The 20,531-nt window shown below is 43.3% G+C and overlaps 1 protein-coding gene and 2 long non-coding RNA genes across 3 annotated transcripts; 1 reads left to right on the top strand and 2 right to left on the bottom strand.

Annotated features, from left to right (window-relative positions):
• Window positions 1-215: 215 nt before the first annotated feature.
• CRYM (crystallin mu) lies at window positions 216-17,449 on the bottom strand. Its single transcript, XM_038540134.1, has 8 exons — window positions 17,183-17,449; window positions 16,541-16,694; window positions 14,519-14,581; window positions 9,693-9,794; window positions 7,438-7,621; window positions 3,888-4,009; window positions 2,758-2,842; window positions 216-566 (listed from the first exon to the last, which is right to left on the bottom strand). Exons 1-8 carry the CDS (start codon window positions 17,350-17,352, stop codon window positions 502-504), a joined length of 945 nt encoding a protein of 314 aa, XP_038396062.1. The 5' UTR covers window positions 17,353-17,449; the 3' UTR covers window positions 216-501.
• LOC111096284 lies at window positions 2,435-7,815 on the top strand. The gene is made up of 5 exons (XR_005360842.1): window positions 2,435-2,934; window positions 3,036-3,108; window positions 4,713-4,812; window positions 5,749-5,869; window positions 7,298-7,815. It is a non-coding gene; the product is annotated as an uncharacterized LOC111096284 (long non-coding RNA).
• Window positions 17,450-18,271: 822 nt separating the features above from the next.
• LOC119872183 lies at window positions 18,272-20,142 on the bottom strand. The gene is made up of 2 exons (XR_005360841.1): window positions 19,801-20,142; window positions 18,272-18,545 (listed from the first exon to the last, which is right to left on the bottom strand). It is a non-coding gene; the product is annotated as an uncharacterized LOC119872183 (long non-coding RNA).
• Between the last annotated feature and the right edge of the window lie 389 nt (window positions 20,143-20,531).

The raw sequence follows: 20,531 nt of genomic DNA, 5'->3' as shown, positions 1-20,531 counted from the left end.
CTGGAATTAGACAGTAGTGATTACAGGTTGCACCCTGTAAACATGCTAAAAATCACTGAATTGTGTAAACTGGTAAATTTTATGGTACATGAATTGTATGCTAATTTAAAAAATAAAAATAAATGATAGTCCTTGGAACTCCCCAGGAAGTGATGGAAGCACATGATCCCCTCACTTTCTTTGCCATGAAGCATAGAAATGACCAAAGCAAGAAGTGCAGAATTGGAAAATGCTTTATTTCAAGGAATTACAAAAATGCAGTGAAATATAGGGAAAGGACATTTGCTATAATCTGGTATAACAGAAGAAATGGCCACCTAGTTTTGCTTTCCAACTACACACACAAATGGGGATCTCATTAGTTAAGGTAAGACATGATAAGCTCAAAACTATATAGCTCACTAGGCACTGGACTCCCTCATTTGATCTAGAAATCATGAAACAGCTGGTAACAGCATCCCTTGATCTGTAACATCTACTTCAATGCAAAGATCCTTTGTTTTATTTACCAGATGACCAGGAATCGTACACTAGTTTGGCTGCAACCATGTCTTCCACCGCCATTCCTGGAACAGACAGAAATGTCGTTCAGTTTTTGTCAGAACAACTTTTCCTGGAACAGCCCAGACCCTGTGACTGGCAGTTTTTGAAAACATTGTCTGTGCTGCTAATGCTCATCAGGGTAACACAGAATGATACCCGAGGTGAGTGTAGGCTTGGAAGGTCTGCGAAGGACAGAGTGGGGCGGGGACAAGATACTAAGTGAGAAATGCCCACCAAACACATTTTGAGTTTCTTTCAAAGTTTAGTTCACGGGTCATAAACCTTTCTGTGAAGGGCCAGATGGAAAATATTTAGGCTTTGCAAGCCCTATGGTCTCTTGCGATGAACTCAGCCCTTTTAGTGCAAAAGCAGTCATAGGATAGGTAAAGAAATAAGCCTGGCCACGTTCCAATAAAACTTTCTTTATGGACACTGAAGTTTGAATTTCATATCATTTTCATTTGTCATAAAATATTCTTTTTTTTCCCCTAGTCATTTAATTAGAAACCATCCCTAGTTTGGAGGCAGGACAAAAACAGGTAGTGGGCTTAGTATGGCCCACAGGCTATCATTTGTTGACCCTCAGTCTAGTCCAAACCCTGCATCCTTCAGCAACTCCATTTATCTTGTTGTTTTGGATACATAACTCAACCTCATTGGGTGTATGTTCTCAAAGGACAGGGGCTGATTTATTAATTCTTGTAGTCACCACTGTACCCAGTACAGTCTGATACATAGGAGATGTTTAATATGCATCTGCTAGATGAAAAGATGTGCCGATAAACCAATCTCCAAAGCAAGAAAACAAACATTGCTTAAGAGGGTGGAACAGACTTCTGTAGTATCGTCTTCTGAAGGGGTTGCTGACTTCTGATCTGCTCTGAACTTGAAATTTTGTCACAACTGGATCAGTATAATGTCTTTGAACCAGGCATTGGGTAAAGTTTATATTGCCTTTGCCTATCTCTCTGTGCATGAGAGACTTTTAAAATATTTAAAAACCACCAAGGCACAGATACTGACTGGCAAGAATGCTAGGTGGTCAGAGCCCTCTTAATGTTCTCCCAAGCATGAGAGCTTTGTGTGCTTGATCATAGGAAATAGAAAAGATCTTGAGAGAGGGGCAGAGGACAATTGTGAGGGGCTCAGGGCAGCAACTATTTATCAACCAGTTTGGGAGTGTATCAGTATTTTAGGTGTATTAACTGACTATCAGTTCTATTACCATGTGTGTCATTTCTTTAGACCTGGTAGGGTGTAGTTGCTGGGAAGAGGAGCAGATTGGCTACTGGGAGCCCGTCCCTGGTTGTACTTCTGCCTGCACAAGTCTGGTGGTAATGGGGCTCCCCATGGAAGCCCTTCTCAAATTAGCAAGTAGAAGCATAGGGAAGGAAGGAAAAAAAAGGGGTCTCCAGTTATACTTCCCGCATGGATCTCTTGGTGGGTCTCCTTGCCATTTCCCTTAAGCTCCCTGTCTTACAACATCTTTATCCCCTGAAGGATACCTTCTTCTGACTTTCATTTACCTTATTATTACTTTTTTGGTTTTATTTAAATTCAAGTTAGTTAACATACAGTATATTATTAACTTCAGGGTAGAATTTAGTGATTCATCAGTTGTATATAACCCCCAGTGTTAACTACATCACATGCCCTCCTTAATGCACATCACCCAGTTACCCTATCACCCCACCCACCTCCCTTCCAGCAAATTCCAGTTTGTTTCCTATAGTTAAGAGTCTCCTATGGTTTGCCTTCCTCCCTGTTTTTAATCTTATTTGATTCTTCCAACTTTTATTTAGCTCGAAGTGTAAATGATTTATTGCTGATACTTGCTATGTGCAAATTGTTTTACACACACACACACACACACACACACATGTCACTGAATTCTCAAAAACACTGGCGATAACAGGTGATGAAGAAACTGTGGCTCAGACAGGTGAGGTCCCTTCCCAAGGACGCATATCCAGGGACTGGCACAGAAGGGAAGCCAACCCAGGACCACCCAGTTCTAGAGTTCATGGGCTTACCCACTATTCTATGAGCCTGACCAAGTGTGAATGATGAGTGAATCATTGTGTGAATAACTGACCCAAGTGATGGATTTCATGACTCATGTATGGAGTCCAGTGACTCATTCCTCTTTCCACCAATGGGCTAACCTGCCTTGTGCTCTGGTTGGATGTGTGCCCTGGGAGCTATAGTCCTTACCCAAAGACTTGAACACTGTTGTCTTGTCACAGTGTGCTGGCTTCACTCCCTTCACTACTTCTCCCAGCTCAGCGAAGATCTCGGCCTGTGAAATGAACATACACTGACCCAGGCCATGGAGCCAATGTCCACTCCAGCCAGCTCCTGAGGCAGGGCAGGGAGGGCATCGAGAACCAGGTAAGGGAAAAACCTGACATAAGGCCATTTATAAAATGGCTTCCCTCATTAAGTAAATAAATAAATAAACAAAATAAATTTTTTTTTTTTTTTTTGCATAGCATCTGCCTTTGTGTTACCATGAATGCAGAGATATAAGTTTGTGACCAGGGGAATGTCCAGCCAAGACAATAGGTCAGTGAGGAAATAAGCATGTTTTTTTTTTTGTTTTGTTTTTTTGTTTTTTTTGTTTTTAACAAGGAGTTTAGTTTTATTTTCTCTGTGCATTTGCAAAAACACTTAGGACCAACACAGAAACAATAATAAAACCTCCTGTGAAAATTACACTAAAAAAAAAAAAAGACCTGAGAGGGATTAGTGCCTTAGCTCTAGGGAGCTACAGCAAATCTGATTGGTCCAAGGAATTGAAAAGATATTAGGAAGATAGAACAGGAGGTGAGAGAATTAGAAATTATTGAGGAAGAGGGCCTCGGAGTGGGCCACGCGGGGGAACTGGAGGCCGGGGGGTGGGTCTGGGTGGAGGCACCCATTTTGGCAGCTCTCTTTTTTTCCTATGCTCTGATTACAAAAGAATACGGCCAAAAGTGACCAACTCCAGTCCTATTTTGTTGGCCACATTGGAAAGGTTTTCAGGCACTTATCTCCCAACCTTACTGCCTTGTAAGACAGCTTGATCTGATGGAAAAATCCATCAGGCTGCTCTCTCCAGGCAAAGGGGACAGGAAAACACATGTCACTACCATAATGGCCACATTACTTCAGAGGGGATTAGATAGGGTTGAGAGATGTTTAGGAGCTGTCACACACACACACCCCCCCCAAAGAAGTGGGGGTGACTGAGGTCTGGGGTGTGACTGAGGTCTGGGGCTGTCCAAATGGAAGGGGAGGTTAATGAAACCTTGGGATCCCAGTGAAACCAGCTGGACAGCAGCCCACCGGGAAAAGAGGCTCACCCCTGACAATAGGACATCTCCAGACTCTTTCAGAGCAGCCTCCTGGGAGTCCACATACAGCACAGCCTGTTTCATCAGCTCATCATCCAGCTCTCTCCAGTCGGGTCTGCTGGCTCCGATGGCTGAGAGATAGCAAAACATACCCTGAGCTCAGAACTAGCAGCAAGGGACACTACTATGTCAAAGAATAGAAGAGGGGTAGGGGAAAAGGAAGTGACATACGATACACAGGAACATTCAGATTTGGGATTCCTTATTTCCCAGTGCCAACCCCTCCCAATCAGCAAGAATAAACACTCATCAATAAGAATAATGCCGGTCTTTTTTTTTTTTCTTTTTTTGCATTTCATATCAAGATCTTTCTAAAAGATTTTGAGGCAACTCAGCATTTATTGGTTGCCTACTAGCTGTGGGATGTTTCACACGTATTATTTATAGTCCTCACAAGTACACTTCATGTCTGATTCCCACTTAAAATATGCACAGAGGATCCAAGAAGTGAAGGTGCTCACCACGGTTTTATGTATCTAATAAGTATACCTCCTGGCTCTGAGCGAGCCATGCCTTTCATACTTCTTCCATTTATCTGGGGCAGCAACTTCTTCATAAGAGCCTTGGAACAGAGACATCACTTAACAGCTTATTCATACCCTGCACTCCTCCATCATCTGTCAATTTGCTTGCTTTTGAATCATTCTCATTCCTCACCCTCAATCATTTCTCTCTTAACTCATGACAAAAGAGCTCAGGGCCAGGGAAATGGAGAAGCCCCAATAAAGAGGAAACTGGCTCCATGCTGGCACCAAGATTTCACATCCTTTGCAGAGCCCAGGAGCATAATGAAGAATCCAAGGAATCATGCCTCCTGGCACTGGCATGTGAGATAATGCAGAAGCTGCCATCAAATGCCTGCAGGGCCAGGCAGGTAATGAACAGGAACAAAGCTGGTCAGAGGGACTGGGTTGGACATGGTAAAGGCCCAAGTACACAGAAGAAAGCAGGCCCTTGTAAAGACAGCAATCATCCTTCAGCTCCAGCTAATTGTGGCCATGTGAGAATGCAGGGCTGCTGTTAGATATTCTCCTCTTCCCCCTCATTTTTCTTCTTTTTAAAGAGAAGCAGGAAATCTATTTGCATGTGTTATTTCTTGATTTTTGGAGCATACTATGGTCCAAACAAAACACATCTGCTGGCTGGATCCAGCCCATGGCCAGCTAGTCTTTGGAAACCATTATAAAGCCTTAGCCCAACATAGGGCAGCATTTATATGCCTTCTCACACTGTGTCCAGTTTTCTTTACTTGCCCCCTCTCCTGCTGTTGTCCCCCTCACTCTAATTTCAACGAGAGTGGTGGAAAAATGTCCTTCTTGGAGGTCATTTGTGTGGGCGAGTTCTATAGAACAAAAGCACAAACTAAATGAAGCTTGTAAATAAATCATAAGCTGGTGGGAAAAACCCTAGCTTCTCAAGCCACCTCTTCTCATTGCCCTTGTGTCTCCCCACAACCCCCACCCTCTCCTGCCCCAGTTCTTCTGAGCAGGGTGAGTTCTCAAAGGGTTGTGTGAGGCTACTTAGGGAGATGGAGGTGGGCCAGGCAGCAAAGGGAGGGGGTCTGACTCAGAATGGGTGCTGGCCTTGCTTCAGTGGAGCAAGAATGGGTGAGGGTCAGACCCCAGCTGGGGTGGGTACGCAGGCAGGATGAGGGAAGTGCAGGGGAGGGTGGAATTGGGTCTATCTCTAAGCTAAGCTGCAAAGTAAGGGAAATCTATTGTTGGTATTTCCCTGTCAACTGCACTTGCAACATACTTCTCTGAAGTATATTTGATGCCTCTATAAACATACAAACCAATTTTGCCTTTAGGCTAGGGAAATAGAAGAGACATCTTGCCTCAAAATCAAGACAGCCCTTCCTGGGGATTCACAGTGTGAGAGAGATTCTCTATTGTTGGCTTTGAAGATGGAGCATCCACATTACAAGGAAGGTGGGTTGCCTCTAGAAGTTGAGAGTCGCCCTAAGGAAACAGGCACTCCTGTCCTACAATGTAAAGAATCTGCCACAACCACCTGAGCCTGGAAGAGGGCTTTGAGCTCTAGATGAGATAGCAGCTTGGACAACACCTTGATTTCCTCCTTGTGTGAGCAGAGGACCCAGCTGACCCATGTCCAGACTCCCGAAACCATAGAAACTGCATGATAATAAATACATGCTGCTTTAGGGTTAAAAAAAAATCAAGCTTGTCTTGCTGAAGATTGAGCAATATCCATTTCACCAAGAACCAGTTTCTCTTGATTTCCAAAGTCCTTCCAGAAGTGGTGTTACTGTCCATAAATCCAGAACTGACCCATCTCTTGCCTATCTACCCCCTGGACCCACATCATAACACCACCCACACAGGCTGAGAGCTTCACTTGGCTTTGGCCCATTCCTCAGACATGCCACACTTTTGTCTCCTCCACAGAACTTAATCTTTAGCTGGAACCATCAGCTCATCTATTTATTTACCTGTTTGTTACCTATTTCCCCTCCCTAGAATGTGAGCACCAGGAAAGCAATGACCTTGAGTGCTGGTTTATTTTGGCCTGCTCAGCATCTAGAACAGTGCCTGGCACATGGTAGGCATTCAATACACATTTGTGAGTGGATGCATAATCATGACACTTGGCTACTGCCTGTTCATCTGCCAATGTGTACAGAATTCTTAGCTTTTGAGTTCACACCATGTGCTTGTCACTAAAACACAGGGCACTGAGAACATGTTTAAATCCCTAGTATTTGGCTGCTCAATCACCAGATTCCAGTCTTCTTATTGGAAGATAATATAGAACATAAGTTAAGAGCTTGGGCTCTGAGGGTAGATCACCCCAGTTCAAATCCCAGCTCTATCTCTAAAGACTTCTAACTTTGGGCAAGTTACTTGATTTCTCCATGCCTTGGTTTACCCACCTATAAAATGAGGGTTGTGATAATAATAGCTCCTACCTCATAAGGTTGTCGTAAAGACTGATTGAATACAAATCAAGAATTTAGAACAGCATCTGCAGTAGTAAGTATTCAATATAGACTAGCTCTTGCTAAAACCTCCAGAGCCATTTGGGAGTCTTCAGAAGCCCAGGAACTCTTATGTTTGGAGTCCCACATATCCGATCACACATATTAAAGAGCATCCACATGGCACATTGAATGTCTTTTGTGCTACAATTAAAAAAAACTGGGGGGGAGTTAGTCTAAGTATCATTAAGAAAGAATGAATCATTTAGCTTTTGTGATTTAAATTTCATTACATTTAAGAACTTAGCTGTGACTGACCATGTGTCATAATGCTACATTTTATAGAACTTTAATTAAATTTATTATAGGTTTCAGGTTTGTGACTTCTGTTTCATATTTTTGAGTGAATATTGTTTTTCAGGGCTCACATGTTTCTGAGGACCTTAAAAGGCCTGCTCATTCTGCATGAGTAAAACATCACTGCAGATGCAGCTGTTCGGTCCAGCCTAGGGACAACTCTGGCCACTGCCTACCCGTGGTTTATGGAGTTACTCTGCTTACCATTGATATGAGCCCCCGGCTTCACCCATTCACCAAACAAAATGGGCTCTGTTGCCATGGTGACTGTGATGATCACATCTGCACCCGTCACAGCCTCCTGGACTGATGAACAGACCTGTACTTCTCCTTGAACTGTGTCTGCAAACTTCTCTGCATTTTCTTTGGTGCGGTTCCATATCCTCACCTTCATTGAAGGGTAACAAGAAGGACATTGGTGCCATGATTGTTTGACTGTTTATGTTTCATCAAGCCCAGGGGTACCAGGGGAAAGCTGAACCACTCTGGGGTAAGGGCTGTGGTTGTTTAAATCACCCCCTATGGAGAAAGAGCATTTGATCAAGGGTACAGCATTAATCAGGGAAGACACCTGACCAAATATTTGAAAATGACCTTCCTCTACTCCTTTCTCCTTGCAAGAAGTGGAGGCAGTTTTCCGGTTCTAGCCAGGGATACCTAGCCTCTATAGCTTAATAGATATTACTATATAACTTAATAGCAGAGCGAGCTCTGGAGCTAGGCAGGCTTGGAATCAATCCTCACTCTGTCACCTTCTCCTCACTCTTGAAATGACTTAACCTCATGCAGCCTAAGTTTTCATCTCTATGAAATTCACATGATAAGTGGGTACAGTGAACATGATACTCCCACTTTGTGTTTGAGACGCTGTAAAGGACTCATAGCAGATGTGGGATTCTATGGCAGTGCCGTGCATAGAGTAACTGATAGAGTAACCTGATCTGTGAAGGGTATGTAGGGGGTTGAAAATGAGAAGTGTTGGAGAAGTGAACTGTGTAAGGGATGAAAAAGTCAAGAGTCGTAGCTATAGTTAAAATTCTGGCAGATGCTGGTGGGAGTAGGGTCATTAGCCCCACCACGAGGTGGGGACTCGCCAGCCTGCTTAGCAGACTTCCACGTGTGGAGTGGAGGTTGTCAACCTTCAAATGAAAACAAGGCCTGAAGAATCTCTCACAAGGAAACATAAGAAATACAGAAGTAAATGTTATGTTTAAGTAAGTTCATCAACCAAGGTAAGAAACAATATAGGATACCCAGTCAAAAGAGAATGGCTACGCATTGCACCTTCCTTGATAAAAAATTATGCAAATAGGATACAAAAGATAGGTAATCTGAAAAGTGATGGTGTTAGAACATTTCATGAAAAGACAGGATATACAACTGGGTATATCTAACATGATAGAAATTACTTTATGAATAGCTAATGAAAGGATTGGAAAGTGTGAACTGCTTATTATTGAAAACAGATAAAAGGTACTTTTTTTTTTCTTCCTTGTAGTCTACATTTGCCAGAGCAGAGGTATTATTTATTATCATTAAAAAGTCATATTTTAAGGGGCATCTGGGTGGCTCAGTTGGTTTAGCAGCCAAATCTTGATTTCGGCTTAGATCACGATCTCAGGGTTGTGGGATTGAGCCCTGCATCAGGCTTGCACTCAGCGGGGAGTCTGTTTGAAGACTCCTCTCTCCCTCTGTCCTTCCCTGCCCACATTCTCTCTCTCTCTCAAATAAGTAAATAAATCTTTTTTAAAAATGTCATATTGTGGCAGCTGAGTGGCTCAGTCTGTTAAGTAACTTCCTTTGGCTAGGTCATGATCTCAGGGTCCTGGGAATGAGCCCCTGAGTTTGGCTCCCTGCTTTTCCCTCTCCCTCTGCTCCTCCAACAACTCATGCTCTCTCTCTCAAATAAATTTTTAAAATCTTTTAAAAGGTAAGAATAAAAAATGTCATTTTAAAATCTTCCCTATCCCTCTCACACGTACAAAAAATAAAAGTAGCATCAAATGGTTCCATCAGAAGTGGGAGTCATGACTGGGGAAAGATGGACCAACACCCAGGCTGTAGAAACAGGGTGCTGGGCCTCTTGCCTTCTGGGCCTGGTTCTGACTTTGTGGGTCCATACCCCTCAATACCGAAAGACCCCCAGATTCTCCTAGGAGAAGCATGGAGAGGGACCCAAAGGAAAACTGAATGTATATATAATGGATATAATATAATCCTTTAACTGCATAGGCTTGCTATGTCCTCTGGCATACCCTAGGAATAAAGAAACTAGAGACAGGTGATTCACGTCTCTTTGCCTCCAACAGGACTTCTGGGCAAGTCATTAAAAGAATGGTCTAGATCTGACTCTCAACCTAACTATTTTAGAATAGCCCACATCGTTGCAGTGAAGGAGTATAGATAAATGCCCCTGACTGCTCCCTCCTGTCTTCTCCCCCAACCTTCCCTGGACTTACCTCCTTAAAGAAGAACTGCTCTGTGAAGACCTCGTAGTGGCTGTAGGCCTGGACCCCAGCCCCCAGGATGCACAGCACTTCACTGCTGGGTGGTTTCAAAAACTATTTGAGAGAAACAAGGTGGCAAAGGTCAAGGGAGAGACAGCAGCCATGGTTTGAATATCAGGTGTCTTCTACCCTATCTTCAGCTCCTCACTATCTCTCAGGAAATGAAGGAGATATCATTTTGTGTTTCAGTTTCCCCTCTACAGAGTGCAGAGAGGAGGAGGGAACCTTCACTGAGCACTAATATATGCCAATGCTTTATAGCCTCATGATCTCATTTAGTCCAACCAATGACCCTGTGAACTAGGCACTCCTACTTTTATCCTCTTCTTCCAGATGAAGAAATTGGGGTCCAGAGAGGTTAAGTAACTTGCTCAGAGTCCTACAACTATGAAATGGTACGATGGAGCTCCAAAACCACATCTTTCACTCTCCAAAGCCCACATTCTCTTTCCTGTGCTACTCTGTCTTGGGGACATGAGAAGCCAAACCTACCTTGGGGACATGAGAAGCCACATCCACCTCTCAGAGCTCTGAGTTACTTCTAAGAGCTACCTAGAATCCATGGGCCCTTGTTACTCAAGGTTCTCAGCTATATTTTCTGAGCCCACTTTTGATCCTTTCTCAGCCTCCATCTTCCTTTAGAGAGTAATGTAGAGCAATTGTGGCAGCTGCTGGGGATGTATGTGTGTCTGTTTGGGACTGGGGTTCTACGACCAACTCATATCAAGTGTCACCTCTCCAGGAGGTCAAGTGAGAAGTCACCACTTCACAGTACTTATTTGTTTACAGATTTCTTTTCTTTTCCTTTATTTTTTAAAGATTTTATTTATTTATTCGAGAGAGAGAGAGAGAGAGAGAGAGAGAGGCAGAGACACAGGCAGAGGGAGAAGCAGGCTCCATGCAGGGAGCCCGACGTGAGACTGGATCCCGGATCTCCAGGATCAGGCCCTGGGCTGAAGGTGGCACTAAACCGCTGAGCCACCAGGGCTACCCTCTTTTCTTTAAAGATTTAAAGATTTTGTTTATTTATTCATGAGAGACACAGAGAGAGGGGGGCAGAGACACAGGCAGAGGGAGAAGCAGGCTCCATGCAGGGAGCTTGATGCAAGACTCGATCCCGGGACTCCAGGATCATGCCCTGAGCCAAAGGCAGGTGCCAAACTGCTGAGACACCAAGGGATCCTGTGATTTATTTTCTTGTAATGGTCTGTATGCCCATGAGGACAGAGACTGTCTTATTTGCACGGATTTGGCACCTATCCACTGTTTTGTATAAGATATAAAGTGGGTTCCTGAACCTCAGCACTGTCTGAGAACCTGACTGGTTCCACTGACTGGGAACCTCTAATGTCCTACTACTGACATTTGGGCTGGATAATTCTTTATTGCCCGAGTTGGTGGGTGGACTATCCTGTGAATGCACAGGATGTTTAGCAGCAGCCCTGCCTCTATCCATTAGATGAAGCATCACCTACCTCCCCTAATTTTGACAACCAAAAATGTCTCCAGATATTGCTAAATGTCCTTGGGGGTGGGGGTAGGAGGCAAAATCATTCTGGGTTGGGAACTACTGGTATAGAGGACATCACTTGCCCCTCAAGCCATTCATATTAAATAAGACCTTCTTTTGCCCTTTCTCTATTTCATTTAGTAAAATCTGAGTCCCTTGGGCCTGCTCTTTCTTACAATCTTAACTACTGTATTTCTGAAATGTAATCTTAAAAGTGACAGTCTCTTGAATTATTAATTAGTAGCAAAAAAGGAGTCTTAGAAGTATGAGCAAATGTTCATCTCTGCTTTAGCTACAGAAGGAGAGATACCATTTTGTGCCATAAACTATTGTTCAAGGTATCTGACTTGAAAAGTTTTATCCACAAAACAAGCAATCTTATGCTCTTAGCCAACAAGGAGAATTAGGTGATTTTTTCCTAAACTAAATCAATTTTTTTTTCTGTCCTCAGTTAATATGAATCTATTCTTAGAAGTGTACTGGGCTGCAGAAATTCTTGCGGTGTCCTCTAAAAGTAACCTTCCACTTCTGAAACTAAATCTCTAATTCTGATTGGTTATCTTGATAATTTGTTGCCTTGGTAATGTCACAATTGGCATCCCTCTCCCTAAATAGTATAACATTTATAAGACTTACTAAAAAATAATAGGACTAGTGGTACTTCATTCTTTTTCCAAAGCACGCAGATAATTAAAAGCAGGTATACGAATCTGCTAGGTTTCTTAGGTAGAGTTTGAAAGTGTGTTTCATCTGCATTTGCTAATGAACAGCACTGTGTAGTCTACCCCTGCCATCTTACCCAGCCCCCTCTCAGGCCATGCTCCCCTGCACTTCTTGTCCTTCAGCCATACCACCTTCTTTGTGGGTTCCCAAGCACATGTGCTTCCATCAACCACAGGGCCTTTGCACAAGTTCTTTCCTCTTCATGGAATACTTTCCTTTCTGTCCCTCACAAGTAATTCCCGCTACAAATTTCTGCTCAGATATCCTTTATACAGGAAAAGCCATCCCAAGTCCCACAGACCCTCTGTTATACACTCTCACAGCACTTCATCTCTTGCATTCAATGTATTTTTCAGGGTTGCGGTTTTACATTTATTGGTATGATCTTTGGGTTAACATCTGTTTTCCCAAATGGACACTCTGTTCCATGATAGCAGGTACTGTTGTCTGGTTTTGCTCACCATTCTATGCTGCAGGCCAAGCACTAGATCTGGCCCCTGGTAGACCCTTAAATATTTGTTGAATAAATGCATGCCAGGGATAAACCCTGATATATACAATCACTTTGCTAAGGCATGTGAGCGTCCTCAACTCAGGTTATGTGCAACCCAAATGCAGAGGAGTTATAGTGACTGTCAGAGCCGAAAACTTCTCATTCTCCTCCCTGAAGCCCTAAATGGACGAGAAGTGGTAGAAAAGAAAATATTCTCTATTCCAGGGCAAAAAGTATAATAGGCTCTTTGTTCCTTATTGAAATAACCCATCTGCACCCCTGGGCATAAAGCTGTGACATTTCAGCTTAAGCTCTGAAGCATCTTCTTAATGATGCTCAGCTCTTGTGGGAGTGCAGATTTTTATCAATACAAAAAAGCAAAGTGTAATTGGATGCTATAAGAGTTTGGTTTCCAAACCTGGTTGATCATCAGACTTAACCAGAGACTATTGAAAAAAATAACTAGTTTCTTGGGCCCTACCCTCAGTGATTTCAGATCAGTGGTTTGGGGGTCTGAATTTTTAAAAATATTCCCCAGGTGATGCTGCTGCATAGCAGGGATGAAAAACCACAGACTTGGGCCAAGAGACCAGGTGGCCTCAGAAGACCTCCAGCTACATGGGCTACCCGACTTCTGGAAGCCCTAGTCTCCATCTCCTTCCATGTGAAAGGAGGCCAATAGTACGTTCTTTGCGTTCCTCACAGAAACCCAAAGATGTGTCAAGACAACGGGTGGGAAATTATGTTGAAAAGACCTTTACAAAAGAATGTAAGGCAGTACTGTACCAGAGAACAAATATATCTCAAGGAGTCCCTTGATTATTTCAGTCTGAGTTGAGTCTGGACATAATTCAAAAAACTAGTTCGTGTGCTGTAGTCTGCCCCCTTCCCACACGGATTACCAGATTCATCCTCACATTCCTCCTTCCCTATCCTGTGTTTCGAATATCTTAACACTCTCGCAGTCTGAACACCTGGTCTCTGCTGCTCCCCAGATCCCACACTTCCTTGATGCCAAGGCATCATAAACTAGTGTCAGCAGACCTTGTACTTCTCCATTTCATGTGAAGACACCTAGTTTTCCAAGCCTCCTCTTAACCCTAACCTCTAAAAATACTGTTTTTCTTGTAGGATGCTCTGACACTGCTTGGGAACATCATCACCCCTTTCATGTGCTTTCCCTTCCCCCTAGAGAGTTCCCCCTTTCCCCCTTCTCACTCACTTCTTCAGTCTTTATTCAAATGTCACCTTCTTGGTAGGTGAGATTTTCCCTGATAATTTGGAAGGTTACCCCTCCCTAATATTCTCGATTCTGCTTTATTTTCATCCAGCACACTGCTTTCTGCTGGTAGTAGGATTTTTTTTTTAAAAGCAAATCCTAGTATATTATTAAACTCAAAGGGATTTGTTTTTGGTTAATTATTTTCTTAGCAAATCAATTTCATCTTGTTTATTCTCTAACCTCCTATGTGTGTGCCACTCTGTTTTTTTTCACTGCCATATCCCTGACATTTAGAACAGCACTCGACACATGGTAGGGCCTCAGGTAGGGCCTAGCTGAATGAATACATGAGTCTGCTCAGATCTCCTCATTTTCTTGGCTTTGGCCTATGGAGCAATTACACCGATTTACCAGGAGCAGTGTGGTACAGGGGCCAGAAAGCAGTCCTAGGAGTCATAGAAGTCACATTTTAAATTCTTGCTCTGTTGCTTAGTAACTGTGCAATCTTCGGCAACTCACATAACCTCTCTGAGCCACATTCCCTAAACCTGGCAAATGGAGATATTCATATATACTTTGCAAGGTTGATATGAAGATCAGGAATAATGTATGTAGGGTACCTAGAATCTGGTAGTCCTCATTAAATGGTAGCTAATAATTTCGTGAATCACTGTGCTCACCTGACATCCCACATTTGGGATATGGGGTTCTAGCTATGTCCAAAGGAATACCAAAATAAGTTCCTCACTTCTCCCTTAAGCTTTCAAGCCAGAGACACCTGACCCCACTCTCCAGCAAACCTTAACAGCACAGCCTAGCACTAGTCTTACCTTGGTGGCGATGGCAGAAACTGCAGCTGTTCTCTTGGCGGTTATGACATTTCCATCCATGACCTTGGAGGGAAGGAGAGACAATGAGCCAGGGGCACTTCTTTAAGAGTAAAGAAGTAGCTCAGAAAGGGCAGCCCTAGGAGGCATCATAGTATCCTATAAAGAGCATAGGCTTGCTATCAAATCTGGATCTAATTCTTCCACTTAATGAGAAATGCAACTTTGAGGAGATATCTTAATCTCTAAGGACCGTTTTTCTCACCTGTAAAAACAAAGATAATGCCAACCATTCAGAGGGTTTTTGTAAGGGTTAAAAGCACTCACATAAACGTACACAATCTTGTGCCCAATGAGCCCTCATGGATTGCCCATTTTCTTTTCTTGTCCTGGGTCTCTCAAAATACCAAATGACAGATAAATTTGAAGAATTAGAGCAAGTCATTTGATATCTGTGCCAGAGCCAAGAAATTCTATCTCAATGGCTCTCCACTCCTGCCATACCCGTGGGGAGCTTTCTGAAGATACCAACGCCCAGATGCATTAACTAATCTGCATCCCTAAGGGAGGAACCCAGACATCCTTGTTTTCAAAAGCTCCCCAGGTGATTCTGAATTACATCTAGCTAAAAATAACCACCATCCTTTGACCATTCTCCTGTTTTTAAGTTATTCATCTTAGTTGACCTTACCAGGTAGCATGAGTATTCTCATTTTACAGACAAGGAAGTGAATTGCTTTTTACTGAGCAGATTCAGAAAGGATCTAAGGTCTTGTCGTTTCATTTAAAAGCCTGAGCTGGTTCCACTTTGCTGGGGAACCACCATTGGTAGGTAGCACAAATGTCGTCTCCTTTGAATAAGTGTATGTTGGGAAGAGCTAGACAGTCTTTTCAGAGGAGTAATGTTACAGTCAGGTTCCTTGGGGAGCCTGAAATCAGGGGAAGAGGATTTAAAGATCCAGAGGAGGTTTGGGAGGAATGAAGCATTTGTCCCTGATAACAACTCAACTGCATGGTCTCAGAGCCAGCTTGCAGGGCACAGGGCACAGAGCACATAAGTAAAGAATATTGGTTCCCTAGTCAGAAAGATCTCGCAATGATTCCCTAGGCCTTTCACTCACTAACCAGCTGTGTGACCTCAAGCAAAGTGACTCTACTACTCTGAGGCTCAGGGACCCCAACAGAAATTGGGAGGGAGGGTGTGTGTGAAAATAAAAACTCCCATGGAGGAATGTTGTCATAATTGAGATCAATTTCTCTTTTCGGGCACATGGTAAATGCTAAGTGGCAGTTGGAAAGGCAGTAGACATAGTCTCCAAAAAACCAAAGACCGTGGACTTACACCGAGTAGGTCTGAAGTCTAGCCATACACTTATTAGTTATGTAAATCTGCATAAGATAGGGCATTGGTGCTCTACAACTCAGTTTCCTCATCTGTAAAATGGGCATACTACTACTACTTACCTCAAAGAGTGGTTCTAAGTATTAAGAAAATTAATACATGTAAAGTGTTCAGAACCACGCCTGACACATACAAAGTGCTCAGTAAGTGAGCTACTGCTGTATTTTGATATCATTAAATGTTAAAACAGGTTACTGTGTATCTGTCAGAAAAGACTCCCAGGGATTACAGGACATTCCTACAGAAAGATCTTCCACATTATAGAGATTCACTAAATAAATGTTTCTTTGGCTACTGGATTTGATCAAACTGTATATTGGAGCAACTGGTATAGGACAAGAGCATATATACATGAATGATGAGATTATTACTTCCACACTGTCTGTCACACACTTGAAGTAGCAGTGGGCTCTGGTGCTGGATTATGCATCTTCAGGCAGTCCTAGAAACAGATACATGGTCACAGATAACCTCTATCATTGCTGGATCCAGAGACATCATCATTCATACGGGGCATCTGTGGTCACAATTAAAACTTCACCCAGCTATCTCAGAGAGCTAACTTTGGGCACTAACTCTAGGCCCCAGGGCCCCACTTCACCCCAGGGCAAGGAGTTGCTCACCGCCAGAAGGGAGCCATTGCTGGGCTCAAAGAGCAGCACAGTGGCCTGGTGGGAGGGGACCGTGGAGGTGGTGCTGTGGCCCTCGTAGAAGGTGACCAACTTGGTGGTCAGGGCGTCCTCTGCAGCACTGTAGGCCGGCATGACCCCCAGGAAACTACAAGGAGAGAGGGAGTAGCTTCAACCCCTTCCTACCAACACTGGGGTGTGCGATCAAGTCCCCATAGACCTTCCTTTCTCTTTCCTGTGTCCTCCCGCCCCCCTGCCTCTCCTCTGCCCTTTCTTTAGGCAGTGCAGAGTATGTTGGACAGTCTGGCTTTGGATGAGAAAAACCATTCTAGTTCTGCCACTATCTACCGATGTAGCCTTAGGTAAGTCACTTAACCTCTGAGTCTCCATTTTCCCCATCAGTAAAATGATTCCATCAACACCTACCCATATGGAGCATGTGTTGAATTAAGCAAGATAACCCTTGAAAAGCATCCACTTGGCACGGCCGAGAGCGCAAATATTAGGTGGCAGCTGTTACTAGCAATGATTAGGCAAGCTCTCTCTTCCTTTCCCCCGCTGCTTCCCTTCGCATGCATGCCTCCCTTTCCACCTTTCCAGTTCCTCCAGCCCTTAGCCCCGGCCTTCCTCACTCACCCCCTGTGCTTGGCCACCGGCACCACGGTGCGCACCGGCTGCATGACCCCTCCGTCGGGGCCGCTGGAGAAGTTGGCCAGAGCCGCCTCCAGAGGCGGGATGAGCAGGCTGGAGCTGCGGAGGTGCTCCTGCACCTCGGCAGCGCTCAGGAACGCTGGCGCCCAGCTCATCTCGCCACCGACCTTCTAATTTCAGGTAGGGCTCAGCGATCCGTACTCCCGGGGCTGCGCCCTATATGAACGCGCTGCGCGGCGGTGCCGCCTACTGGTCGCCGCCCAGCTGAGGGGGCGGAGCAACTCGGGTCTCCGCCGACCGCAGCCCCCGCTCCCCCCGCCCCGCCTCGGTTGGCCGAGCTGGGTCCCCTCCACCTTGGTTTCCCCAGGGTTGCAGTGGAGTTAGTATTCTTGGGTCCACTTTCACAATTCCTATACTTAGCTGGAGCCACGTTCCTTGCAAAGCGCTTAGGCGTCTAACTAGTCGTCCTTACCCGGAAAGAGGAGGCTGGGGTGATAGGGTGCAAAAGGTGGCAGGGCTCCTTTTTCCTTAAATTTTTTTCTGCTACTAGGAGATCTTAGACAAAAGAAGATAGTTATTAAAAACAAACAGGAAACAAAATACATTTCTTTTCGATTCTGCCGCTGTCTGGTCTCTCTTATCTCAACCTCCCTCCTACTCCCACTCCCACCTCCAGATCCCAGACTATCGTTTGCTTTAAGCTCACCCTGTTCTAGATTAACTCAACTAACCTACACCTTTTAAAAAGGGGGAAGCTCCCAGGACAAGATGTAAAGGCCTCAGTCACACAAAGAGCCAAAATGCCTAAGAATGCAGTAAGGTGACTTAGATCTTTTTTTTTCCCAAGGAGTTTATTCTAGAGAGGAGGGAATAAGACAGTATGTGCACAGGAGGGTAACCAACAGTGCAGGGCAGTAAATTCTAGCTGTCAGATCAGATAGGAAAAATGAATGCGTTTGATACTTCAAAGAAAAGAGATCATTCTGACGTTGATCACTTAGATAAAAAGGTTTTATGAAGGATGGGGGAAAAAATCAAGCCCCAACATAAAGTTAATGGTAACAGCAACAATGATAACAGAGAGGTTATTGATCTTTATTATGAACCAGATACCACACCATGTATTTATGTGCATCATCTGACTGATACAACAACCTCTGTGGTAGGTAGATGTTTTTAGCTGTGCTGCCATTTGAGGCTCTGAGAGGTGAAGGGCTTTGTCCTAGGTCACCCAACATATCAGCAGAAGAGTTGGGATCTGCTCTTGACGTCAGTCTCCAGAACTCTACTCCTAAAGGTTAAGAGATACAGGGCAGAGAAGAAGAGGGTACTTCCACGCAGGTGAAGCCTATGGATGGAGGAATGTTGTTTAGTTCTTGGGAACAGTGTCTTGCCAGACAGGGTTGAGTTGGAACAGGGGGCTGATGTCTGGGAGCACCAGAAGATAAAACTGGGAAAGCTTCTTGGAATCAGGAGGCTAAGAAGTGTGATTCTTTGGGAAGAGGTAATATGCCCCCAAACTTTGACTATTTAAAAAGATGATTCTTGCACCAACGTATAGGATGAAACAAAAGAGCAAAAATATAGTCTGGGAGACAGATAAGGAAGCTGGAGTGCTTGTGTTGTCACTTCCTTGATATTTGGGTTGGGAGCTGAGTAAGGCTTTTTAAATTAATTAATTTATTTTATTTTTTAGGAAATAGTCACATTGTAATAAAAGACAGTATATGAGGAAGTGTCAAAATATTTACCAATGAAATAAATTGTATGTCATGTACTTAGAACAAGTCTTGGCACCGATGAAATAAATTGTTTTATACTTAATACAGGTCTTAGCACAATATATTGTATGTCATATACTTAGCACAAGTCTTGGGATTACAGAAACATTTATGGACCATAACTTATGTTATTACTATTAAGTCTTATTTATTGGGTTTACAAATATAGAGGTATAAAGAAAATAAGGAGTTTGGTCTGTTATTCTTGAGGGGGAAAATCAAAACCAAATATTAAGTAAAAGAGATAGAAGAACCATTTGTTCATTTGTTTCCATTGTTAATTAAATTACTGAGCTTTGGTTAAGTAGAAAACTCCTGTATTTGTTTCTAGAAAATCCTGTAGGAATAAGACTAGTCGGCAAATCACCTCAAATCATTTTCCTTACAAAGCTTTGAGTGGCATCACCCAGGTCCTTAGTAAAGTATCACCCGGAAAATTGGTCTTGATTGAATTAATTCTGTTGGAGCCAATGACACAGGGTAGTCACTGGTTGTGAGGCTTCGGAATCTTTACAAAATGAGAGTTATGCGATATCTCTGGCTGGAGTCAAGAGTTATATGACCTAGCGGTTGAAGGGAATTTTTAGGTGACCACATATACCAGCAGCCCAGCTGCCCGGTTCTGTGGAGGCTCTAACACCTCATGATGTCTCTTTTATTATTTACTTCATATATTTTCTTAAAAATTATATTACCTTCTTTGGTTTTAGTAGAAGCCAAATTAGCATATGATTGGAGATTAATGTGCTGTTTTAGTCATTTTTAATTTGCATAAAAAGAAATGCATAACTATTTAAGAGATAGAGTCTGTGAATTACTTACAATCATTTTCCTTATATAGCTTTGGGTAAGGTTACCCAGATCCCTAGTAAAATTTAAGCTGCCAAACATGAAGATCTGGTTTGAGCTCAGAAGCCTGTAACCACCTTTGGAAGAAGTCCTCATAAAAGGGTAGGGCAGCCTTCTTCCTCCCTCACAGACTGGAGGTAGCAGCAATGGTTTTAGGGGGGGCTTATTGGTTCTGAGTTCCAGGTGACCAGCACAAGTCTGATGTCCAACTGTAGAACATGATTTAGAATCTAGATTAGAAGCTGGTTTAGCAGGTATCGGGTTGTATAACAAACACCTCCTTGCCCCAAACATTCCAGCAGTAGAAGGAGTCGTTGAAATTGTGATGTCATTATCACTTGGCTGAGGCTCTGGGGGATATAGCATGCTGTTGGGTCACATAGAAACAAATACCCTGTTATGCCTCGTTTAGAAAGAACTTTCATCTGGAATGGTTGTTAAGAGTTTTATATGCATTTATGGGTTTATGAAAGTGATTACAGTTGATCCTTGAACAACACAGGGGTTAGGAGCAACCAAAATACCCCTTCAAAAATCCGCTCCCAAAAACTTTTGACTCCCAAAAACTTAATTAACTACTGTTGACCAGAAGCCTTCCTGGTAACATAAGCATAACATAAACATACCAATTAACATATAATTTGTCTTATATACTCTATTATAATAAAGCAAGCTAGAGAAAAGAAAATGTTAAGTAAATTATA

The sequence above is a fragment of the Canis lupus genome, chromosome 6 (genome assembly GCF_011100685.1).
Source record: "Canis lupus familiaris isolate Mischka breed German Shepherd chromosome 6, alternate assembly UU_Cfam_GSD_1.0, whole genome shotgun sequence".
Classification (NCBI taxonomy): Eukaryota; Metazoa; Chordata; class Mammalia; order Carnivora; family Canidae; genus Canis; species Canis lupus.
This window is presented reverse-complemented; position numbering and strand designations above follow the sequence as displayed.